The 26,274-nt window shown below is 48.9% G+C and overlaps 1 protein-coding gene across 3 annotated transcripts in view; it reads right to left on the reverse strand.

The window, feature by feature from the left end:
* Positions 1–2,618: 2,618 nt before the first annotated feature.
* Grhl2 (grainyhead like transcription factor 2) overlaps positions 2,619–26,274 on the reverse strand; it is a 120,287-nt gene continuing 96,631 nt past the window's right edge. For 2 of the 3 annotated variants that reach the window (XM_041637643.1, XM_041637645.1), the window contains 7 exons: positions 25,389–25,476; positions 24,837–24,976; positions 21,040–21,071; positions 16,822–16,916; positions 13,697–13,782; positions 7,476–7,540; positions 2,619–5,447 (listed from right to left, as the gene is read on the reverse strand). In XM_041637643.1, coding sequence (XP_041493577.1) covers positions 5,333–5,447; positions 7,476–7,540; positions 13,697–13,782; positions 16,822–16,916; positions 21,040–21,071; positions 24,837–24,976; positions 25,389–25,476 — 621 coding nt within the window. In that variant the 3' untranslated portion in view covers positions 2,619–5,332. The remainder of the gene's footprint in view (positions 5,448–7,475; positions 7,541–13,696; positions 13,783–16,821; positions 16,917–21,039; positions 21,072–24,836; positions 24,977–25,388; positions 25,477–26,274) is intronic. The other variant, XM_041637644.1, reaches the window with a different exon arrangement.

A 26,274-nucleotide genomic window follows, 5' to 3' on the forward strand; every position in this document is an offset into this window, starting at 1 on the left:
AACCTGAGATTTTCCTCACTAAAACTACCCCAGCTGACTGTGTCTTAAGGGGGTGGGAGAAGAGTTTTGAAGCATTGTTGATCCTTGTATGACTTCCTTCCTTCCTTCCCAGGTTGGCCTTCACTCCCTCCCATTTCCTCTCCTTTCCCAAACATGAGGTACAAAAGCAAAAACCCTGGCAAACTCCTCCTCAGTAAGATCAGGGAAAGTCTGAAGAAAGCAATGTAATCGTCTCTCTTTCCACTCTGTCAGGGAAGATTCTGTGAGGAGGTGACAGGATGGAAAGTCACATTCTGGTGCTCTCACTGGCCTCGATGGCAGCCCAAAAGGCTAATGCTGTATGAACAGAGGCTCCCTGGAGTAGGAGCTCCAACAGCCCCGTCAAAGGCCATGTGGACCTCGGGAGAGCAGATGTGGAGAAATCTTTTCCTACTGCACACGTTAGTCTCTACATACAAGTAGTCATGCATGGCGGTGACGGTGGGAAGGTGGCCCGAGGCCCTAAGGAGCCTGCATACTTACAACCCAGCGATTTCCACACATTAATGCCCTGGAGGTGCCTGTTGCCTGGGAGTCTCCTGTACTGGGCGGCGTTGATGTGTGGCGCAGTCCCGTGAGTGGCCCATGGTCTCAGAAATCCCTAGGGATGCGAAGACATTGCCAATAAGGAACTAACCACTAGGCGACTCAGAGCACCCAGACCTTGGGAAGGCTAACTACATGAATTGACCTGGAGTAACTGACATTTTTGTGTTTCTCTGGAAGAAATGGTGAGGACCCTTAAAAGTGCAAGGCAGCTGGACTTGCTAGCCCCTACCCTTAGCAGAATATTCACCATTATGGGGCTGGAGAGATGGCTAAGAGGTTTAGAGCACTGGCTGTTCTTTCAGAGGTTCTGAGTTCAATTCCCAGTGCCCACATGGTGACTCACAACTATCTGTAATGAGATCTGGTCCCCTCTTCTGGCGGGCAGGGATACATGCAGGTAGAACACTGTATACATAATTAATAGATAAATCTTAAAAAAATATTCGCCATTATGCACAAGATTGAGCCCATCAACATGTCATGGATGGGAGTGGAAGGTAGGGATGGGGGGGGGGGCAAGACTCCACCTCTCCTGAGGAGCTTTTGCAGTTAACAGTTGCTGGGGATGGTTAAAATGAAGAGGGTAGGAGGGGGGCACAAGAGGAGGTAATGAGGGATGAACATGACCAAATTCTACATGCATGCAAATAAGATGTAATTACCACATGCTAATAAAATACTCACCAGTACACGTTGCGCCCACGAAGACAGACAAATGGCCAGTCAGCCGTCGCCAGGCTGAAGGTCTTCAATGGCGGCAGCTCTGGGTTGGGCTCATGCTGAGCTATCCCAGTCAGTGCAGGTGTGGAAGGCTTGGAAGAGTACGTGTGAGTTGGGGAGGCGTGGCTAGCAAAGAAGTTGCCAGAAGAGGAGTACTTGACTCAAGATCAGTTGTGAATTTCTGTCCTGCCTCAAACACCACTCTGAATACCTTAGCTCTCACCCAATGGCAAGTCGGAAATGTTCTCTCCCAAGTGGTACGTAACGGATATTTGACGCCCAATGAACAAGAGCGGTGTGCCACCTGGAGCGTCCTTTCTCCACATGGCTCCCCTCTTCTGCTTCGGGCTTATCTAAGGCCCCAGCACCTTCCCTCAACTGTTTCCTAGTGCTAGCCATCCACCGACGGAGAGGAACCTAGAAGTACAGAGCTGAAGGACGCTTGGGAACAAGTGGAATGGAGCACCAGGAAAATGACCCCAGCTCAGGGATCTGGGGCAGGGGGTTGACAATTACAGTTCTCTGTGACAGCCACAAGAAAGGGGAAGATGTGGTGAGCAACCAGGCAGGTGTGAAGATAGACATAAGAGGGAGGATGTGCATGGTGAGAACAAAAGCTTCCGGCCTATTTCATCCCAGTTTCCATAATAAACACCCCTTACCCTAGGCCTGCTCCTCCCTGCCCCTGATGTGCGTGAGCACAGAGGGCAAGGGTCCCGCTGGGGTTGAAGTCAACCAGGGAAGGCTTTTTTGGAGGCAAGGTTTTAGCGCTGTGCCTGGGGAGAGAAGGGGGCGCTGTAAAGAATGCTAGGAAGGCTGTTTGTTGGGGTGGAGGCTCTTGGGAGATCACTGAAGATGCCAGCTGGGGCAGGGGGACAGTTCTGTAATGTGGTTTGCCACAGGAGCCCTAAGACAGGCTGTACTCTTAAGGGTCAGAAAGTATGGCTATGGAACTGAAGTATGAGCCTTGTGACTTTTGTCTCTCCCTAGAGGTTGGCACATATGTAAAAAAGCATAAAGAATCTCCAGAAATCAAAAGCACCAATGAGAAGGTGCAGGCGGAACCAGTCAAGAGCAACTGTGCTGGGGCCTTCCAGAGCCGCCTGAGGCCTCTTGCTTCCCTCTTTGGGCCTCTTCTCATCTTAGCCTGGCATACCAGGAGGAGGGAGGATTGGGAGAGTAAGTCTATGCTTCCTTGTAGGCAGAATCTAAAGAGCAGTCCAGACTCCAGGTCACAGATCCTCTTCCTGGAAGGCAAAGAGCGCCAGTAGTCACCACAGAAATCGCCAGACGCTGCGGTTTGACTCGTGTGTATATTTATTTCTTCTTAAAAATGTACAAAAAATAAAATAACATTTATAGTTCATAGATTCCCCCTTTCCCCTTTACAAAACTGTTAAGTTACATTTTCTCTTTTTTTTTTAATGTGGGAGCCGATTGTACACATAGATCCCCCTTAACTCATCGTTCAGAAAGGGCCATTCTTAGAATTTGGCACAAACCCTCTGGTCCTGCTGCATTTTCATGACTGTTAGATACAAAGGAAAACCAATGTTGACTCGTTTCGGGCATCACAGGATTCTGCCCCAGGACATGCCTTAGTCTTTCAGGAACTGATTTCAATATGATGACAGCCCACTCACTGTGCCATCTTCTGTTGGTTCCAATTTCTAAACACCAGGGAAGTTTCAACAATGTTAGGACGTGGGACGAAAACACTTTCTTGCTTCATGCATCCCTCATCTTTTATGGATCAAAAACAATAACAACAAAAACTTCTTTATGTGGGTGAGATTGATTCAGGGGACAGTGTCAAGGCAAGCGTTTCCATCCCGCTGGAGTGTTTTTGTTCCGGCAATGAAGCTCAGCAAAGCTCAGCTAGCACAGCAGGGGGCAGACACACGGAAGCCCCAGTGGGCGCTCCAGAACCTGATGCTGTAACACTCTTGTGGCACGCAATGGCTTTCACAAGGACCGCTTAGGGGTTCGGGACAAAGGCAAAGCCAAGCCATCTCTGGCCTGTCTTCAGCCTTACATCAGACCTGCAGTTTTCCAGAGAGACTGAAGAGAAGAGCTGGTAGCCAGTCAGGCGACTACATACCTGTCTTCTCCTTCCTCCGGAGTCCTGCATGCACCCGGAAGGTCTGCCAATCATGTTTTGAGTTAACCCCAAGCAGTGTAGAACATATATTTCCGACAGAGTTACTGTGTCCTAGATCAGAGACCCACTAGTGCCCTGGAGGGTCCCCAAGCTGCTGGTTCAAGGAATGGCTTAGGAGTGAAGATGAGAAACAGCTGAGCACAGGGCTGTGCTGGGGCTCTCAGAAAGGCGGCCCTGCTACCCCTTGGGACACTCTTCACTGCACCTACTGTCCACTCCATTCCATCTCTCTTTAGCTTGGAGAGCAACAGCTGGACTAAAGTCAGCCTTAGCTGCTCCGGGCTTCAGGGGCACGTGGGGCAAGGAGGCAGGAGCCGAGAGCAGAGCCTCCGGGTTCAGACATCAAAGTGCTTCACAAATCTGGGCCTTTCCATGGAAGCTGTCCCATTATCCAGGCCTCCGAGGGCGATTGCGTGGCTACCCAAACTAGTGCTCAGCCCATGGGGACACATACAAGTCCCTAAGTACTGACCTGTCCTCTCAAATCAAAGAGAACAGCAGCCCACGGTGGGGCATGCTTTCGTGACTGTTCAGGGCAGCAGTTTTCTCTTGACCTCCCAAGGGTAAGGAGAGAACAGCCTTGTGTGCCTCCCAAAGCTGGTTTTAGAAGTGCCAGGGCTCCCATGGTTTTCCACAGCCTGCATGGATAACCTCATCTCTTCCGGTCTCCAGAAGCAAGGAGATGCCACACCTGCTATTCACAGCCCAGCCGAGCGGCTGGCTCACTTCGCAAAACTGCAGTTGGGTGTTCAAGGGGGCCACTCGAGATGAAGGACAAGCATGTAAACTGTGAGGCACTTCTGTGTCTGGGATCCCAGTGTCAGCCAAGCAGTTCTGCAGCAGGTCCCAGCGACAGGGCCCCAGAGTAAACCCCTGCAGAAGAAACTTTGCAAAAAGGCTTAAGATGCCCCATACCAAGCTAAACAAGGCACCGGCGGTATGGCCTTGCCCAGACATCTTGCCATGAGATAAAATACGATGGGCTCAAGGAAGTTTGAGGAGAAAGGGCTCCATCTGGAGACAGGAAACAAGGCCTCGGGCATGGCCCAATGAAGAGTCTATCCTGGCACTCACCACAGTCACACAACACCCCCAAAGACCACTTTCCTAGCCTCCTCTTGGATAGAGCAGAATGCTCCTTGTCTCTGGGTATGTGTCTCCTCCAGGCCAGTGGCAGTAAACATGCCCATACACCACAGATAAAATATATTATCACAATATTATGAACAAAATATGTACATGTCACCAGGCATACGTTGTGTTCCTTATTACTGACATAGTAGCGGAATGTCTTCCTGTACATGGCCCAGTGGCTACTTGCTGAGAGATCCCCTGGAGGTATTTAGTAAAATAACCTTCCTCAGAGCTATCTGAAAGTTTGGGGCCAGGAAATGGTGTCCTTCTTACCCCATCCATGAAGACTGCACCAAGAAGTAGCTCATCTTGACCATTCACTCAAAAGATGTGGAGAGCTAAGAGAAACACAGCGGCTTCCCGGGCTCTTCGAGATGGGTGGACCGGCTGTGCTTCCCTTGAAGGAGAAACTCTGGGTGTCTTACACGAAGCCATCAGTAACTGGAGTCCTGGATCAGGCTCTTGGGGAGAAATGGGCAATAAATAAGGGCCTGGCAGGCCTAAAGAAATTTGCTGAGGGGCTCAGGCTTTAGCTCCACGGGGAGCAAGTGGAGGAGCTGAACATTGGCAGTCACCGGGCCTTGGGCCCCGCCCCCTTCCAGCAGTCTTTGTAACAGCCTTGTGAGGTGGGTGAGATGGATCTCCAGGTTCCAGGGCCGCGAGGATCCCATCCATCCCAGGGAGGAGTGCACTGAAGAAAGCTCCTGTGGAGGGGACTTGGGCCAGGGCTCATATCTCCATAAGTGTGATCTTGAAGCCTTCCACCATGCTCTCCATGTTGAGGATGAAGGTGTCCTCATTGGAATAGTGCTCAATGATGTTATCATCCATGTTCACCAGGATGCTGTCAAGGTCGGGGTGAGAAATAAAGCCAGTGAACCCTTCAGGCTGACTGCTCCCTAACCTGCTAGTTCCTTCCCCCAGAACTGCGTTAAAGAAAGCAGAGTCTGAGTTTCCCTGAACTACGTTCATGATCCTTATTGAAAGGGTTCTGAGACCATTTGGTCCAACCCTTATGTCTTTACACATTAGTCAACGGGGCCTCAGAAGTTAGCCGAGTTCCAAACCATCATTGGCTACTGACAGAATCACAGCCCAAATAGTTCGACAACAAAGGATTTTCGTTATGAACCTCAGCTGCCCTTAGCTGAACACATATGTACGGTAAATGACAGTACACACAGCCTCACAGCAACTTGAAAGGCAGGCTCTATCGTCGGTAATTCACAGGTAAGAAACAACCCAGAAAGGTCTGCAGTTCCCCAAGCTCAGCCAGCCAGTGAGGACGAGGTTATGTCTGAAGCCGGCTTTGCCTCACCCCCAAGCTGCCCCACCATCTCGCCTCCACTGCCTACTCCATGGTGGTTTGGTTTCAGGAAAACCACCTTCCAGAGTCTAGCTGTGATTTTTTTTAATTATATTTTGTTTTATACATGAGTGTTTTGCCTGAATGTATGCATGTGTACCATAAGTGTGCCTGGTGCCCTCGGGGTTCAGAGGAGGACATTAATCACCTGGGACTAGAATGGCAGATGGTTCTAAGTCACCATGGGGGTGCTGAAACAGAACCAGGGTCCTGTAAAGAGCCCCACGTGGTCTTAGCCGGTAAGCCGTCCCTCCAGCACCCCTACCTGTGACTGGGAGGTGCTCAAGAGGGTCTCATTCCTGTTGTCAAAGTCTGAGAGGGAATGACTTGCTGAATCATTTGATGCTGGCCTGTGATAGCATCAGCTTGCTCCTTTTACAGGCAAAACTACCCGTGTTTCGTGGGTCACTGTAAGAATACAGGCCCGTGCACAGCACTTCACACAGACACAGAGGCTCTCTAGCCAGCAGGACTTGAGGAGTTGCCCACAGCATCCACTCAGTTGGAACTGAGTTTCCAACAAGAGCTTAAGTAGGATGCTTACTCAGTCAGCCAAGGATCCGATTTCAGAGCCCGGAAATCCCAGGTCATGTTTCCTTCATGCAGAGGGCTCAGAGAAGAGTTCAAGTAACTACTCTTAGAGGAAGCCCTAGGAGGGCCTTGAAAGGGGCTGAGCTGAGTGAAGGTCTTGAGCCCTGAGGCTACAGACACCCCCATCCCCAATCTGTGAGGCCTGGAGCACAATGCTTAAACCAGCCCTGGGCTTCTTTTCCTCATCCGTAAGCTCGTACATTAGCAATGAGAAACAGGGAACTCAGCACCTCTGACCACCCAACCAGCAAGGACCAATTGTTTCTTAACAGCATGGGCAAGCAGGTCTGACGGCCATTGGAGAAGGCTTCATTAATGATTACATCCTCTCATCCCCTACATCCTCAACCAATCTGTTCCTACCGTGTCGCTCAGGAGCCAACACCAAGAGTGCTGACCTCTTCATTTTCCCAGTGTCCCCACCGCCCCTCTATCCCACCGCCCCTCTATCCCACCGCCCCTCTATCCCACCACCCCTCTATCCCTCCGCCCCTCTATCCCACCGCCCCTCTATCCCACCACCTCTCTATCCCTCCGCCTCTCTATCCCACCGCCCCTCTATCCCTCCGCCCCTCTATCCCTCCGCCCCTCTATCCCACCGCCCCTCTATCCCTCCGCCCCTCTATCCCACCGCCCCTCTATCCCACCACCTCTCTATCCCTCCGCCTCTCTATCCCACCGCCCCTCTATCCCACCACCTCTCTATCCCTCTGCCCTTTTAACACTGTCTGTACAGGAAAGCATCTCAGGGGACACATTGACAGTACACTGTGGGTTTCCCTGCCTCAGTCACTAAAGAGCTTTAAACGGCATCGTGAGCCACAGATAGAACAAGATGTTAAAAAAAAAAAAAAGTACCATTTTAAAAATGCACCTTCTAGACATGGAAGCTAGCGAGGTTAGCATCTCTCTTACCCCTTTTTGCTCTTCTTATAAAGCTTTGTGATTTTCTCCACTGGTAGTCCATACTTCTCGGACAGCTGAAACATGAATAACAGGCAAGCTGGTCAGCAGGGGACAGGGGCACAGGGAAAAGCAATGTAGAACATTCCAGCTCAGCACACATTGCACTGGGCACAGCACAGGCTCCCCTAACGAGACAAGTTGGAAAACCTCAGTTTCCCTGAACTACCCAAGCCTCTGGCTCTGAGAATCAGTAAAATAAGGTTCTGAAAAGTGAATAAGTCCCAGTTAGCAAATGGTGGGGTCTCAACCTCACTAACTATGTCCCCGACTATTCTCATCATGTCGTCTTTCCTCTGCCCTTGGCAGGAAGAGAAAAAGAAACACGCACTGCAGCCCTGATATGAGCACCTTGCCTGTGCGGGCTCAGGGTTTGTATCTAGTACCACCCCGATTTTGACTTTCTCAAAGCAATCAGCAAAACAATCTTGATAAAAGTGGAATTTTTGACTGGTTTATATCTTTTTTAAAAAAGTGTCTAATCACAATGTTGGATTAAGCAGGTAGCCATACCTCAGAACAGATTCCAGGTGAGCCAGGTGTATGTAGTAGCACATACACACCTGCGACCCCAGCACTAAGGCCAGAGATGTGAGCATCTGAGTTCAACTGAGCTGCGCAGTGCGCTCCAGACAGCCTCAACAGGGAGAAAAACAGTTCGGGGAGATAAAAGATTTATATGAAATTTTTATATAAAATTTATATGATTTTTTTATCTGAAAGAAGAGACCCTGAAAGTACAGGACGTAGTAAACATGAGCTGACTGTACGTATAACTATCATCTTAAAGTACAGTTTCCTAGGGAGACATGAAACCTGCAGAACAAGGTTAGATATTATTAACAGTATGGAATGTCAAAATATCAGTAGATCAAAACCAACCACAAAGAAAAATAACATCCGGGAAGCATTTTTAAGATGCAAACAACAGACGCGGCGCAAACTGCGGTAAGTTGACAAAGACTGGATAGGGAGCAGGCTAGGGGAGAAGCCACAACAAACAGCACTTCACAGAATAAAATATTGTGTAATGGGCGTCTGGAAACTGTGCTGCACTTTTGTTTAAAATCTTCCAAGTGAAAGAAGAGTGGGATAGCACTTTTAATTTTTCAAACTATCAAGGAGGCAAACGAGGAGCCAGAGAGGCAGCTTGGCAGGCAAAAGCATTTCTGATGGTCTGGTGCCCCCTCCTGGCTTCCACGAGGACCTGCGCACACAGGGCAGACACACATCTAAAACAGAGCGAAAGTGAAGTGGTACTCTAGCATTGGTCGGAGCATGAGGTCAGCAGGGTTCGGGTTCTGGAGATGAGACAATGAAGCACAGCCTCCCAGGAAACAAGTTTGGCCAAGGCAAAGCTTTTAAAGCCTAAGCGTCTGAGCCACAGACCCCTTGTCTAGTGATCTTACAGGAATACTCTCACACTCAGAGATGTTCTGAAGATCACTGTTTATTAGAGAGAAAACTTAACAAATATTCAAATGTCTTAATATTTTCTTCACAGACCTCATTTAAAAATTTGGGAAGCTTATATTGCTTACATTTTTTTTTAAGATTCTTGGCATATTATGTGGGGACAAATAAGTGAAAATCTGTCTATACAGTATAATCTTTTCCTCATTTTTAACCTTTACATATGTTTAAATGTACAGAAAATATTGAAATGGCATGCCAATTTATGAATGGTGCTTCCGGTTGATAAATGGTCCGAGCCAAGCTTCCTTTACTTTGTGTAACTCTGCAGCCCTTCTTTTTACGATTGTGTCATTTTGTAAAACAAAGTGGCAAGAGCTGACAAATGCCCTCTGGAAAGACCTGCTTCCAAATACTGCCACGCCCTCTCCACCAAAATCACTGGTGGCTCACAGGAAGCTCAGGCAGGCGAGGTTTGAGACCACACTTAGAGCCACAGAGGCTAGAAAGGGGGCTGAAGAGCCCCAGGGGAGAGCAGGCATCCCGGGAAGAGTCTGTCCAGAGAACTTTAGGTTCCTACCCTCCTGTTCCCACCACAGGGCAGAAAGAACTCTGCCACCCTCCCTCTCTGCCCTAAGCCCAGATGTCTTGCTTCTGGGTATGTAGGGGGAAAAGAGACTGGACAAGCAGCCACCTGTCACGTGGGACAGGCCATCCGTGGTCCTGATGAGGCTCCCCACAGCCACAGTCAGCCCGAATGAACAAAATGCTTTGAAAAAGAACAAAAGCAGCACACTTCTTGGCCAGTGAGATAGCTCGAGGGTAAAAGGCTTTTGTTACCAAACCTGACAACCCAAGTCCAATATCCAGAAACTGCAAGACGGAAAGGCAAGAACTCTGAGTCTAGCAAGGTGTTCTCTGACTTCCACGTGCACCGTGACAATGGACGGATAGAGAAACCTTTCTGACGGGAGCATAGAGGCGGCAAAGCATACTGCAGAGCCTGTGCTGGAAGGTTCCCTTTGAAGAGAAAGTAGACCGATGACGAGCAGATAAAAGGCAAAGAGGATGAGCAGGAGCGTGACGTCATGAGAAGCCAAAGTTAAGGAAAAGGGAACAGTCACAAAACTGCGTCCCCAACAGCACCAGGGTAGATATCAGACACCAGGAAGCCTGCAAGTACGGTAGGAGACTTACTTATTTCAGGATTGGAGAAATCTGGCAGATAAGTCAGAATGATTTGATTGATCCAGTTTATATGATAAAATGCAGGCACACACATGTGTATCACATCTCCCAAAGAGACGCTGTCATGTAGTAGGTGACAAAGGCAGGCCACAGTGGGCCATACTCAATACAGTGAAAAAGAAAGCCTGAGAAATTAATCAAAAATGTTTTGCCTTTCAGAAGTATTCCCTTACATGGCTTCCACCCTCGTCTCTCTGTCTCTCTTCCTTCCATTGAGGCTACTGTAAATCAGTCCTCCTGGTGTCCAGATTCGCATATGCAAATCAAAAGGGAGACTCTCTGGTTGGCTAGGTTGGAAAAGTGCTTGCCAGCAACCTAGGCCCTGGGTTTGATCCCCGAGAGCACACAGATTGGGTGTGGTGGTCACACTTGTAATCTCAGGGCTCTAGACCATCCTCTACACAGCAAGTTTTGAAGCCAGTCTGGGATACACTATAGGAGACCCAGGGAGGGAGGGAGGGAGGGAGGGAGGGAGGGAGGGAGGGAGGGAGGGACCCAATAAGGTGGCTAGTTCTGTCCCTTGGGCTCTGGTCTGAATTGAGCTCTTGCTGAAACAATGACATCCTCGTGTGACTTATCTTCCTTACTCATTCTCTGGGCTTCTAGAAGCACTCAGCGAACAGAGCGCGCCCACAGGAACTGCTTGAGAGCGGCCTGCTGCCACACGAGTAAGCTATTTCCTCGGCATGGCTGGCCAAGGCTGCAGCTTTCTACCCTGAGGTTTGCAGGTTCTCAAGGGGGGTGGACAGGAAGTGACCTCAAGGTTGTCCGAACCTCCACACCTGCTACAGCCATGCTCACACCTGAAAATACACTCTTGTGCACATACAAACACACAGATTTTTTTTTTTTTGAGCAAGCAAACCATTTTCTAGATAACAGAGCTACCCCACCCTGTCACGTGGCCTGGCTCCCGGGCTACACAAACAGCCACCACCCCAAACTGTCCATGAACCTGACGGGTACTGGCACCTTCTGACTCAAATGTCAAGACACACCTGAGGAAGATGGGAACACTGCTCTATCTAGATAACAAGAGCACATCTCAGCACTGCCAATAACCATCATTTGAAAGAAAAGGAAATCTTAAAAAGACTGAAAAGGAGGGGCACATGACATGAAAGAGGCAAAGAGACTGTGGAGGTTGCCAGGGAGGACGGGGACAGGAAGTGGGGGGGAGAGGATGAGGGAGGAAAGTCTGCTAAAATTTGCTTTGTTCAAAATCGTTACAGTGACATCTAAAGCCTTGTATGCTAAGGCCAAAAAACTGCAGTGAAATAAGTGGAAGGCATTCATTCTCAAGGCCTTCATACTCCAGCATACATTCTTTTTAAACATATATATCCAAGTAATTTACGGCTGAAGACGGGGGCTCTGGACGGGGAGGTGGAGGCGCACTCTCTAGGGAGGGGAACCCAGTCTTCAGCTATGGAGAAGTCACATGACCCACAATGTCCGCCACCTGCTCCCGAGGAATGTTTGCGCTGCCATGTTAATGCCTTTGGTAGCTCCACTTTATAGGCAATACCAAGGCCACCCTTTTCATATAGCTCACTCAGAAATGTGATAAACAGTGGGACCTATCAGGTAGATGGTCCTGCAGGACACACAGGGACCTGGTCTAGATCTGCGGTACCCACCCCTCAGACACTGAGGACAAAATATACATTGAAAAAAAAACCCTGGTTCACCCCTTCTAGGCCTTCTGCAGTATCTGTTCTTACCAGTTTAAAATTAGAGCTGGGGGTGGTGGCACACACCTTTAGTTCTAGCACTGGGGTTGGGGTGGGGGTGGGGCCAAAGGCAGGCAGATTCCTGAATTATAGGCTTTGTCTACACAGTGAATTACAGGCTGACTGAGGCTTCATAATGAGACCCTGTTTCAAAACAAAATTATGGTTCATTAGGGGGGATATATTCGCTAGGCAGTGGTGGTGTACATCTCCAGCCCTCAGGAGACAGAGACAGGCGGATCTCTATGAGTTCGAGGCCAGTCTGGTCTACAGAGTGAGTTCCAGGACAGGCTCCAAAGCTACAGAGAAACCCCATCTTGAGAAAACAAACCGACATATTCCATATGCTTTCTTGCATTTACTTCTCGGTTGGTTTCTATTTTGTGTGGAACAGAAATCAATGCTCCCCCACCAACCATGACAAAGAAAAAAAAAATCCTACCAAGCCCTCCACGTGTGCTTTTTGGACGGTGGCCTTGCCGCTGTGCTCAGAATGACCTGGGACATGAACTACCACTGCAGGGCAGCCTGAGACACACAGTGCTCACATTCTTATGCTTTATCTTCAGTTTTTCTGATTATCAGTAAGAACTATAGATAATCATCATACCTTCACAATATTATACAACGGTTCGTCTGAATTCTAAACAACCCCATCATTTCCAAAGTGCACTGTGCATCGAGCACTATGCCACCTCCTGCTCCTGTGTCCCCAGCAGCCACGCGCCTGCTTTCTCTCTCCAAGAAGTCATTGATTCTGGATATTAGTGATGAATCGAATCATGTAATAGAAGGTATTTTTGTGTCTCCCTGACCAACTTTACAAATACTCCCAAAGAATCGGAAACAGACGTCTAAACAGAAACGAGCCCATGAACATTCCCGGAAGCGCATATACAATCGCACCCCAAAAGGAGAGACATTGGTCTGTCAGGTGAATAAATGAGGAAATGAACCATGCTGTCCATACAATGGACGATTACTCTGCTAGCTGCAAAAAAGAATGAGATACTGGTCTGTAACACATTCTACCATGCTGGACACCAAGGGAGAAGAGAAACAAAAGGGATGGGCAGGCAACCACGTTGCGTGGCCCTACACATAGGAACTTCTTCACATGGCAATGTTTGGCCATAAGCCCAAATACTGTCCACCAGAACAGCCTCTCAGGCCAGCAGCCACCCAGCAGAGACAAGAGACACTCACTGCTGGTGTCCCCATGACCCTACACCCCTGATCTTCCACCACACTATAGAAGAGGAGAGTGAGCACACAGCACATGCTCATGGCACAGGCGAACCTAGGTGAGGCGTGTGTGCGTGTGTGTCTGTGCATGCGACTCAGGCAGAAACTGAGTTTTCCCTGGGCCGTGTTGACTGAGCCTGCTCGGGGTCAGCAGTGAGGAGGGGAGAATCACTAGATCTTTCCCCTGCACCAACCTGTCCTCACTCCGCTTTGAAATATGCTTCCGTAGCCAGCAAGGCACCACAGAGATTTCAGCTGTGTATACTTGGAAGCCGTGTGCACCTAATTCGGTTTTGTGCTAACAGATGATGAAAACCCATGTTATCCCTCCTCCTCAGCATCTGACCGGGACAATTCATCGGACACCAACAGGAACTGGACAGTTATTCTTAAGAGTAAATCCTAACATGCTGATGACACAGACATGGACATTTCCAAACATTTCAGTGCTTTGTTTTCTTTCTAAAGCTCCTTCTGGAGCCACCCTGGTAGCTGGGCAGGGCTCCTGGGGACTGGAAGGGACTTGTGGCTTACCGCTTCCATCAGGCCCTTCACCGTGGGTGACTTCAGCATCAGCGCGTCGAACACGTCATCATTCTCCTTCCTCACGTACAAAAGCACTGCAAGAGAATGGAAGACCAGTGTGACTGGAGACCCAGGGGACTGCTTTCTGTCACATGGGCATCTCAAGACATCACCTGCTCTGACAGTAGGCTAACTCCTATTGGATGTAAGCGCTCTGCTGCCTGTACCCACGCTGGAGTTTCTCAAGTTGGGCAGGCACAAGGTCTCTATGACTACGTCCATTTGCATCTTTGCTCACTTAGTCAACAGCATTGAAGGCTCCTGGGTACCACAGGCTGTCTATACCAAGAGTCAGGGTTATAATTAGTTCATCCAGCCCTGCATTTAGGGAGTTTGTGGTCCACTAGGAGAGGAAAGGCTTCAGACAATTCAGACACCACTGTGAGAATCATGAAGGGAAAACCATGAGTCAGTGCTTTCCAGGCAGCTCTTGCCTTGGTGTCAGGGTGAGAGCCAGGAAGTGGGGATTCAAGGATCTCCGAGTTGTGAAGATCATGGGAGCATCAAGTCTAGGAAGGGGTGACACTGGGAGGATGACGGGGCTGGGCAGACAACCTACAGGTGCAGAGGGCTGCAAGGGCGATGGGGTACTTCCTGGGACAGTCCAGGAGAATCACAGAGCTGAGTATAAATTCAGCTCAGGCCCTGCCATGGCCATAACGGCTCCATCTCTCCACGCCTGCATCACCTGGACAGAACACTAGGATCTACCATATATGGTCACCTGCAGGTTCTATGAAGTAAGGCCCTGTGGTGAGCTTAGCCTAGGCCCCCACACGGAGACCCAGTGCTCAAGCTACAGAAGCTGTCGGGAAGCTGTTGTGGTTCGTGTTCCTCTGTAGAACTTCTGAATTAGAGAGTCTACTGACTAAGATGGACGGGACAGGGACCGCAGCTCCTGAGCAATGAAAACGGCCCTCAGAGAGGCTAATGCACCTGCACAGACACGGCCACCCTTGCTGCTGCTTCTCCTCATCACCGTGCCCTCCAACTGTGCCCACCGCTCTGGCAATCATGCTGCAGGTCAGTTCTCAGGGGAAAAAAAGCTGGCCACCATCTCTCGGGTGCAGTCCTGTAGCCCAGAAGGCTGACTGTTCTCTTTGTCCCCCACATCTGTCCGCAGCCCAGCTCAAAAACCCCAGTGAGCCTAGATCTCGTCTACAGTCAAATATCCTCCTAGCCACCATCACCGGCTGCGGAAGAACAAGATCTGGAAAGTGAAATGTGGTAAATCCAAACCTCCACGCCCCCAATCCTCCATCCCAAATGTTCCTTGAAGCTGCTGCTTGTTAAGGCCACATGGCCAGGGACTCTGCCCAAGGCCCCTTCCGTGGCCACGAAACATTCAGTTAGGGAAGACAGGAAAGAGGGAGGAGGGAGCAAGGAGGAGGAGAGACTTAGGCACTATAGTGCCTTCTCTTCATCAGATATAAAAATGGAGTGCCAGCCAGGCGATGGTGGCGCACACCTTTAATCCCAGCACTCAGGAGGCAGAGGCAGGCGGATCTCTGTGAGTTCAAGACCAGCCTGGTCTACAGAGCTAGTTCCAGGACAGGCTCCAAAGCCACAGAGAAACCGTCTCGAAAAACAACAACAACAACAACAACAAAAAAAAAATGGAGTGCCAATTAAATAAGCAGACTGACTATGTCACCAAAAATTTACTAATTTAGTCCCTTGAAGCGATACTATATAGTTTACATGCCGGCTAAAACTTCCTAGTGACCAGAGGGTTATCAAAAGAGAAATGTGAGAAAAACACAGAAAAACACTTAGAACACAGACCCTAATTATATCCGGATAAGGAAAGTTAAATTCAAGGGGAAGCCCCAACTGGTGGCTATTATTTACTTGGAAATTCTGCAACTTCTTCCTGAAGCCTCAACACGGGGGGGGGGGGGGGGGGATTTCCAACAGGCTGACCCTATTAAAATGAGCATCACTTGCAAATAACCTCTACTCAAACCATTGCCTTTCAAACATGATTGTCCTGGTTGCTCAGAGGTAACTGGAAGGTGCTAAAGTGTTCTCGGTCTGTGCCAGAGAGGGGCAGCAGCCAGTCGGGCGGCAACAGCCATCCTGGAGTGTATGCTGGGCTACAGACCACTAGAGGGCTTGCCCAGGGAGTTCTCATAGCTGCACTCTGTGGTGTGGCTGTGGCAGCGATCATCCCACCCACCATAGCATCACTGTACACCTCAGACATACCTCAATCAAAGCCAAAGGCAGACAGCCTCTTGTGGAGCCAGATTCTGGCCCAGGCACCCCACAAAAAAATAACAACCAGTAGCGATGGCTTTGGTGCTAATTGTGACCACTTCCTTCTTGGGAAACTTCCTACAGATAACCAGTAGGAGCCGCCACTGACCCTGAATCTCTGAGCCAAGGCAAGAAGCCCAGGGACTTCTCCATCCTTCCCCAAAGTGGAGTTGGGGGGTGGGGTGGGTGCGATTTTCTTTCCACAGGTAGGTTAGGGTATTCCCTATGTCTCTCTGACTTTGAAGCACCAGAAACCTTGCCTTAACTTTGAATTAACATCCAATACACTTTCTGGTGGCAATCTTGGTGCCAGTTTCACAAGCTCTGAAAAGCAGTAGCTGGACCAGCTACCAAGTTGTAAATGTGGAGCCGAGGTACAATTCCACACACCAGAGTGACTCTTGGTTTCCCTGTGACCCTGCCCTAACCGAGTAAAGTTAGGGAGGAAAAGGTACCAAAGAATGGAGGCGAGACTATGTGACAGAGAGCTGGGAGCCAGAGGCTTTGTGGGCATGTCCGGCCTCTTGTTGACCATTTCCACCTATTGGTTCACGGAGACGGCACTGACGCACACATACACATGCACACACACGTGCCGCCTCTTCTGAACTGTACATCACTGCTGAATGGCTCGGGAGACACCGCCATTCTCCCAAGGCAAAGGAGAGGCCTGTTATTCCCATGTGTGGAAAACCAACCACGGGTGGCACTGATTCTGTCTCGGGTGAGTTCTTCCTGACAAGACACAACCCAGCCTTCACACAGGAACGGCGGTGCCCTCGGCCCTACCGGTGTGGCGTGCCATGGAGAGATACCTCGCTTTATGTTTTCCTCCTTAATCTGCTTGGATGGCGTTGGGCCGAACTCCTCTTCCATGGGCCGGAACATCCGTTTAACGAGGACGCTGCTGCTGGAGAAGACGGGCGGAAATGGTGAGTACAGCGAAGAGGGCCACACACTCTGGGCTCTGCGGGCGCCTGTCCTTTCTCCGTTCACACCTCTCTTCCCCCTGCAGGCCCCAAGTCATCCCCATCAAGGGATAAAGCACACACCATCTTTAGAGGGAAGACCTAAGGCTCTATGCTGAAGATGGACCCACAAAAGTGGGAGTGATAGGCCCATCTCCCCTTTTCTGTTCAGAAGAACAGGGCCACGGAGGAGCTGGTTAATACCAGTGGCTGCGTGGCACCCAAGTTGCAGCAGCCCCTCATATCCATCAGAGGCCTGATTTCCTGGTGCTCCTGGCGGTCCCTTGGAGCACAGTAAGGGACAAGACAGGCCACCTCAGCAGAGCTCTGCTGGGGATTGTCCTGATTACCCACAGTTCTCCCTTCCCTAGTTGCCACAGGAGGAGGTGCTGAGCCCTGACCTTCTCTGATACCCGTGCATTTGTTTCCCAAGTCCCTGAGTGTTGCAGGCACACGGAGGAAAGGGAAAGACCGCATGAGAGGAAGAGACATTAGGGAAGTGAGATCAGCTATTCTTTAGTCTCAGTCCCACAGACGCGGGTCTGTGGGAAACATTAACTTCTCTGGGGATTATCTGGTCCATCACTTAGAATTCTAAGGACAGAAACTCTGAGGTCAGGCCATCTTGACTGATTTAAAATCCTTGTTTCATAGTTTATTACTGTACAAATTCGGACATGTTTCCCAACTTCCTTGGGCCTCAGTCTACTTATCTTTGGAAGGAGACTGTTGACGCAGAAATGACAATATTTGAGGAACTGGAAATATTAATCACACTGAGTTGATCATTACACACTGTGTACATGACAAATGATCATCCCATGCCCTGTAAATGAGTACAAATATTATGTACCAAATAAAAATTAATTAACTTAATAAAATGTAAAAAGAGGCTGGAGAGGGGCTCATCAGTAAGGACTGTATGCCGCTCTTGCAGAGGACTGGACTTAGGTTTCGAGCACCCATGTCAGGTGGCTCGGGCTTCTGTAAGTCCAGGTCCAAAGGATCCAACCCATCTGCCTCCATGAACATCTGCACATATGTGCACATACCCACATGCAACTTACATAATTTAAAAGAAGAAAAATTAAAAGTTTTAGAGGCAGGTCAAAGAATCTAATGAGTGTTGGGGACTCAGGGTTAGTATCAGTGAAGAGCCAGACGAAGATAAAAGATGCTAATGATCACAGACTGCAGAGGTTTCTGGGTAAGAAGTATGGAGAAGACCAGGTGAAATGCTAAGGGCAGAGGGATCAAATAGCCTTCCACAGCATCCTCAGTGTAGACTAGAGAAAACCAAAGCCGGGCCCGAGCGGCTGGCACCAGGCTTCATGAGGATAAACAGCAGTCAGGGGATGGACCCGGACTTCCTGAGCTCAAAGCCAACATTCTTTTCATGACGCCATGCTGTCTCTTATAAAATATGTGATTTAAAGATTAGAACTCTAATCATTTGTTTGTTCCAACCACTGAAATTTGATTATTTCTGTCTCAAGATAAAAAGAACAAACTAATTGTTTTTGGTTTTGAGATGGGAGTTTTACTGTGTACGCTGGGACGGCTTCAAACTTTTGTGCCTCGGCTACCTGATTTCTGGGATCACGGGCGTGAGTCACAATGCTTGGCTTTCTAATCAATACTCAGAGCACCTACAACTGATTTTAGGTTTGGTCCTGGTCAAGTTTCCAGACCTCAGCAGCTTGAGGGCCATTTAATTAGTTCCTTTGAGATTCCTCAAGGGGGCAAACTTTCTCTGTCGAGGGCCCAACAAATCTATAGACATTTCAGACTCATGCTGTAACCACTCAATCCTGCTGCTGTATCACAAACAACATTAAAGACAATACATAAGGGAGCTAACACAGATGCGTCCCAGGAAAACACCCTGCAGAGGCTCAAGGGTGCTTCATCTCATACATCATGGGATATCAATCTAAGACTGTAGGCTATTCAAAACCAGGAGAATGGGGCTGGGTGTGGTGGCATACGCCTTTAATTCCAGCACTCAGGAGGAAGATGCAAGCCTATCTCTGTGAGTCTGAGGCCAGCCTGGTCTACAGAGTTTATTCCAGGGAAGCCAACGCTCCATAGTGAGACCCTGCCCATCACACACCTTCCCCCTCTTCACACACACACACACACACACACACACACACACACCCCAAAAGAGATCTGGCCCTCAGCCTGTCCCTTGACAACTTTGGCTCCAACAATGGGGTCAACAATATCTGGTACGCTCTGTCACCAGCTATGAAATGTCTTATGTCAGATGGGGAAGCCTAGGTTTGACTGTGCACAAGGAGGAAATCATCTCGTGGTCTTAGTGGCACACACTAATACAAGCAATGGACATAAAACAGATATTGAGGAATGAATACAACTTTCTTGCTTTAAAGAGAAAAATATAGTGTTCAGCTTATAAGAAGGGAGTTCCCAATATAATTCATGTGATTCTAAAATTGTTTATCCTGAAAATCAAGCTTCAGAAGACGAAAACAAACAAACAAAAAACAACTTAGTGGTTGAGTTGGCGAGAGCTGACTTGGAGGTTAAGGGCACTGACTGCTCTTCCAGAGGACCTGGGTTTGATTCCCAGTGTCTGCAAGGCAGCTGACAATCATCTGGAACTTCAGGTCCAGGGACCCAATGCCCTCTTCTGGCCTGTGTGGGTACCAGGCATGCAGCTGGTACACAGACACACACAAAATGCCTATACACATTTATTATTTATTTAGTTGTTTAAATTTAGTGGTCTCCTATGTGGGAAATTAAGACGTTAGGAGACAAAAACCATATTTTAACTAGGGTCAGTGGCAGGCAGAAAAAGAAGTTCGAATGCTGAGGCAGGAGGAGGCTTATCCAGACAGCAGAGCAAGAACCAATGGGCGGAGCCTAAAAGCTGCTCAACAGATACAGAACGTGCTGCGACAATCTCAACTGTTAACACATGTGGAACGAGGGACCCCGAGGAGATTTGTAAAGCACACTTTTGGGTGTGTCTGAGAGGGTGTTTCCAGAAAGAGTCCATTAACTGGAGCAGACCATACCAAACATGGTGGAGTCATTCAAAGGCTGGAGGCCTAAATGACACAAAAGGGCGCATCCTATAGCTGGCAAAGACATTCTCTTTTTGTTTCCAGGCCACAAAGGGGATCAGAGTTGACATCTGCCCCATGCTCTGCCACATACCCAAATGTAATGGAGCCAACACGGTTAGCCGTTCCAAAACCAGGCGCCAAAGTACCCTTTCCCCAAACCTAATTCTAAACTCTAAAATTCTAAAAGCTGAAACCATTCAGCCTATACAAGCAAGACAATGAACTTCCTCGTATAAGAGAGCATTCCATCACTGGCAGCACGCACACACGTAGAAGGAGAAGGCAGCTCAACACCTGCCTCCCAAGAACATGCTGTAGACATTACAATGGCCTAGAAAAGAATCGTGTCACTGGCCTTAGAATAGCCCTTCAGTAACTGCAAACTCCTGAGTGCAGAAAATGAGTTAAGGATAGAAAGCACATTGAAGAGTTAGCTGTCCCTACAAACCTCCAGGGGTATATGTTCTTGGCAAAGATGGAGAGCATCTTGTCCCTGTTACACAGAGACGCTGGAAGACACTGGAGGCAACCTCTTATCTGAAGCCCACAGGGCAGTGAACAAGTTCTCAGCCTGCTCTGTCAGGTCCCAGTCAAGGACTTCACCTACAGTGAAGGCTTCAGGAGCTGTGTTGCCTTAGGAAAGTCTCTCATGCTCTCGGCTAGATTCTGTGCTGGGATCAAACCATGGGAAGGAAGCAAGAGCTATCAGAGAGATCTTAGCAAATGGAGCACTAGAAGAGATGGGTCACTTTTACTCAGGGAGACCATAGGAAGGAAGGGGGACAGAAAGAAGGGTATATGCGGAAGAAAGACAGCCACCCAGCTACCGCCACCAACAGCCCCTTGGCAGTTCTAAGTCACAAGCACACAGGAAGTCCCACCTCCTGCCCAGGGTAGTCCAGGGTCAGAAGGTCCATTGCCACCCATATAAACATTAAATGCTTAGAACGAAATGGCCATGTCTTACCCTTCTCGTTCATCATCTGCGTTGTAATACACCTGTGGGGAAAACAACAGACACATGTAGACCGGGAATGGAGCAAACCCTCTCTTAAGGAGAAAAAGATACATTAGATAAGCAATGCTTGTTCTCTCTCTGTGCGTGCATGTGTGCACACTTGTGTGCGTATGCACGCCTCTAAGGAAATGCAACCTCCTTGTATTCTCACTCAGGATGATCTTTAGATTTTATAAAGAAATTCAGAAACATGACTATTTCTAGGGAAAGTTAGTCTGGCCTAACCAGATTACTCCCGCCCTCTGCACTGACATTAAGAAAAACCAATGGTGAGATCCAAACACATTGTGTTCAGGCTGTTGGGGGATCCCTAGGTGGGCTGGCTCTTGAGTAGTCAAGAGAGCCATAGCAAGACGGCAGTAACAGGGCCTCTGTGTTTGCTCCCCAAAGGAGTCTGGCTTACTCTAGTTTCCCATAGTCACAGAAATGCAGGGTCTCAAAGAAACAAATGGCCAACTGAGGTGCCTGTTTATTTAACATACCAAAGCAGAGGCTGGCCAGTTCTCCCAGAATCCCTCAGTACCTGTGGCTCCTCCCAGCCCCTCCCAGGGGCGGGGCTTCCACTTCCCTCCTCCCAGCCTGATCCCTGTAAAGAAGCCATTTGGGCTACACTGCTCTCTTGGCCTCTTGGGTGGTGGTTCCTCTCTTGCTCTCCCTCCCCGTCTTTCCTCTCATGGTCTGGTTTAGACTGCCAGCCATGTTCAGCCTGGACTCTTCCCTCTACCTGCTTTCTCCCTTACATCTACGATAAAATCTTCTCCATACTTTAGGAGTAGCCATGTCCTCCTCCTTTAATTTCATTTCTTCATTCATTATCTACCTTCAGGCTGTAAAGGTCACGTGGCAAAGAGTAGCCTTCCAAAGGCAAGTGTTGTTAGAACTCAGGGGCAAGCACAGTCAATTTGTGAAGCCTCCTGCTGGGCAGCGGTGGCACACACAGAGGCAGGAGGATCTCTGTGAGTTCAAGGCCAGCCTGGTCTACAGAGGGAGTTCCAGAACAGCCAGGGCTGTTACATAGAGAAACCCAAACCAGAAAGGAAAGCAAGGAAAAGGAAAGGAAAGGGAAAAGGAAAAGGAAAAGGTGAAGCCCCCTTCCGAATAATGGAAAAGTACAGAGGGTCCCTTGTGGTAGTGTAGGCTCTTACCCCTGTTATTTCTAAAGCTTAACAGTGGGCCTTTTGTGAATTGCATCTGTGTATGTGTGTGGGTGGTCAAGAATACCCAAATCAGTTTTGAACATTCATGTAGTCTCTTCTAAAGCTGGCACTGTCCCTGCCCAATTTGGACCTTGGCAGCCTCCCTCCCTTACCCTCTCAGGGCTTCCAGCAGCACTGGGGGTGTCGACAAATCCAGGCCTAGTTACATAACGAACAAAGGTATCGGAAATGCTCCTGAGTCATTCTAGCGAGCAGCTCGGATGTGGAGAAGAACTCTGTCCTCTTAGACTTTTTTATGACTATTGTTATATTGGATCTTGTTTCTTTTTAAACAGAAAACCATGAATGTAAAAGCTTTGTGTTCAGCACCCCAAGGTTCAGTGCAGCATCCTTCTGCCTCAAGAACCTCTTCAGTACCTAGCTCTTCCCAGAAAGCAACATTTAAAAGCTCCAGATAACCTCTGTTCCATTCTTCTGCTTTGCAAAGTGATTGACAGCAGGCTATTCACAGGTCAGACAAGTGACAGCCAAGTGTAGCTGCCCAGACCTCCAGTAAGGCGCATTTCTGACACTCACTCTGAATCCAGGGTCACAGGGACCCCAGGGTGCTGTGAAGTAGGCTTAGGTCAAGCAGTACCAAGCCGCCAGGCTGCTCTGCCTGGTGAGGACAACAAACTCTCCAGGTCACGTTTCCTCAGAGTCTGCCTTGGGGCATGACGCTGAGGGGTGGGTGGGGCTATGAGACCAACCAGGCTGGGACACTATTCCTCTTGAGATTCATTTAGGGCTTTGTGTATTTCAGAGACATCTTGCCAAGAGATTACACATCAGGCAACTTTCAAGGGTGACGTGGCACCACAGCCAGAGTTGTGACCGGAAGCAAAAGGGTTTAACTCTGTTAGCTATTGCTCTTCTGCAAGATGTGGGGACCTCACTCCCAGCTACAGGCTTGGGAACATTTTAAAAAGGGGACAGAAAACACACACACCATACACACTCACATACACACCACACATACACACAACTCACACACACACACACTCACATACACACATTCTTGCTGTCTTCTCTGAACAGTATTAATCCTTTCCTATGTCTTGGTTTCAATGGAATAAGGCAAGATAGAAATGTAAAATACTTCTTAGCAGAAACGCACTCCACACAGAAAGCATGGGTATAGTTATCACTACATTTTTTTTCTTTTTTCTTTTTTCTTTTTTTTTTTTTTTGAGACAGGGTTTCTCTGTGGCTTTGAAGCCTGTCCTGGAACTAGCTCTGTAGACCAGGCTGGTCTCGAACTCACAGAGATCCGCCTGTCTCTGCCTCCCAAGTGCTGGGATTAAAGGCGTGCGCCACCATCGCCCGGCTTTATCACCACATTTTATCATGAACAGGGAGAGACGCTCACACATGCCCACGTGGGTACACGTGCGCACACACATGCACAGACACACATACATACATACACACACACATGCGCGCGCGCGCACGCGTGCACACACACACGTGCACACACACATGCACAGACACTCATGTGTGTGTGCACACACACACTAAAGTCCTCTCGTTGTATAGCTGCCCCATCACTACATCAAACATTCTCCAGAAAGAGGAGACCCCAGCAATATTTCTCCTTCAGACTGAGGTCCACCCCAGCACTCAGAGTGGGAGGGGCCTTGAGTCTACCTTTATGCTTCTATTTCTCAAAACAGTCCTTTCACCCAAGGACTCTGGATCCAAAAGAGAACCAATCAATGCAAAATTAAAATCCCAGTTAGTGTGGCCAAAGCCACTCTGGCCGACACTAAGGAACCTCTTTTATTTTTCTCCACCCTTAATGAAGAAAAGGGAGAAACTTTCCCTTGCAGAGGGCTCAGCCATCACCAGCTCAGCGGGCAGCTCAGCTCAGCGGCCCTGGAGCACAGGACGCAGACACACTGGTACCCTGCTTTTTGTTTTCATCGGACAATATCATAATTAGTTCTCCTGCAGATATATAGTGTTCATCACTGAGCTCGCAGCTTCTGCCTACACTTCCACAAAACTAAGCAGTCATGACCTATCGAACATTTATTTGGTTTTAAATCCTTCATGGCATTTGAAAATAAAACCATAGAATTTAGGTTTTTGAAGGAAGAGCTACTATATGATTTCTTCATCCTTCAGATGAGAAACAATTTATTCATTCAGTGAATATTAATTACTATTAATTACTTAGGAAAAAATTGTTGACAAGATCTTCATCCCACCTCCCCCACAAATGTGGGAAGTTATTGATAGTTTTACTTTTCACCACTAGGTGGCGGTGTGTGCCCTGATAGCGCTGCTAGACTCAGCAGAACTTACAGGCAGAGCTTTCTCCTGTTGCTTTGTCTACAATTTTCTAATGACAGCTCACACTTTCTTTGCCTTAGAATGTGAATATTTTCTCAAGATAGTCTTTTCTGGAAAAAGAAAGAAATCTTTTTGTACGCAATGGTACCGACTTTCCTGTGCTGCTAGACACGAGGGTGTTTATTTGGGGTCGGCTCTGCCAGAGCGCCAACACAGGCGAGGAGGGCGCCAGGAGGGCTTGAGCAGGGGTCCTACCTGTCCAGTCCTCTGCAGGTTTGCGAAGTGAACATCCGGGATGAAGAGCACGGGCTGCGAGTGCAGGTCGGGCATGGTTTTGAAGTAGGTGATGTCACTCTTCTTCTGTAAAGGCATGGCGGCCAGCTTCCCGTCAGAGGCTGCGGGCAACCACAGAGTCCACCATCAGGGTTCCGTGTGGCTGAGAATGCTCGGCCATATTCTCCCCAGAAGCTTTCTCGGCGCCCTAGACATGACTATGCGTTGAGCGCAGGCTTCCAGGAAGTTCTGCAGGAGGAGTGAAAGTTCCTCCACTTCCTGCTGCTCGCCCTGGAGTCCTGGGTATGAGACTTTTCCATATGAAGGACCCCATCTCCCCACCCAACACCAAGTGCGACCCCAAGCCTCTCCCCTTTCCCCACTCCTGCAAGGGCAAAGCAGGCCATCTCTTGGGCATTTCTTTGCACCTTCCCCTGCAGACAGCCTCCTTCTGCCTGTCTTCCCATAGGACCCTGCTCGCTGGGATCTCCCCTTAGCACAGGCAGTCTTGGGGTAAGGGTGGGGGTGACTCACAGTTGTTGCACTGGCTTTGGGAGGCCTGGCCCTTCCCTTTCTTCCTGTTCTGTTTTCTTTCTTCATCTCGGATTTTTCTTTCTGCTCCCTGACAGGGAAAGCAAGGAGAGACCAAGCAAGGTATGTTCTCAGAGCATGCAAGGATATTGACACACACACACATACACACATAAACAAACACACACACACACAAACATGCACCATGAAGATGGGAAGCCTCGGTTCCCTCCCTGTGGTGCAACCCTCAGATCTGTAGGCTGCACTCTTGACCTGGGATAGATGCCGACTGACCCAGCTTGCCTCCTCTTTCTGTCTTACACCTATTTCATGACCGTGAGTTTCGAATCCACAAGGAAAGCGCCAGCTAACTTTTCTAGCTAGGTGTCGCCTACCGAGTAACTCAGTGCCCTAACAGAGTCTCCGAGGCCCTGGCACATTGAGTCTGGGACAAGACAGACATCCTCCCTTCTGCAAGAGGCTCTCCAAAATATGCATGCTTGGAATGGGAAAAGGCAGCATTGTGAGGTGCATACAGGGCACTTAGCCATGTGTAGGGAGCTCTGTAGAATTTAGTGTTCTACTAAAACAGATTTGGGTCTTGCTCCTGCTCTGACTTCATGCTGTGATGGACTGTGACCTGGAAGTGTAAAATGAAATAAACCTGTTCTTCCATAAGCTGCTTTAGGTCGCCCGTGTTATCACAGCAGACGGCGGGGTGATCTGAGGAGAAATGCTCCCACAGCTTGGGGATTTGGAGACTTGGTGATGATGTTTGGGAAGGTGGTAGGTTTTCTGGAAGAAGTGCACTATGGGGGTGGGTGTTGAGAGTTTAGGGCCTCACCCACTTCCAGTTTCTCTCTTTGCTTTATGTCTGCACTGAACATGA

Source organism: Microtus oregoni, unplaced genomic scaffold (genome assembly GCF_018167655.1).
Source record: "Microtus oregoni isolate MIOR12 unplaced genomic scaffold, Mior012 000053F_ref0000044, whole genome shotgun sequence".
Classification (NCBI taxonomy): Eukaryota; Metazoa; Chordata; class Mammalia; order Rodentia; family Cricetidae; genus Microtus; species Microtus oregoni.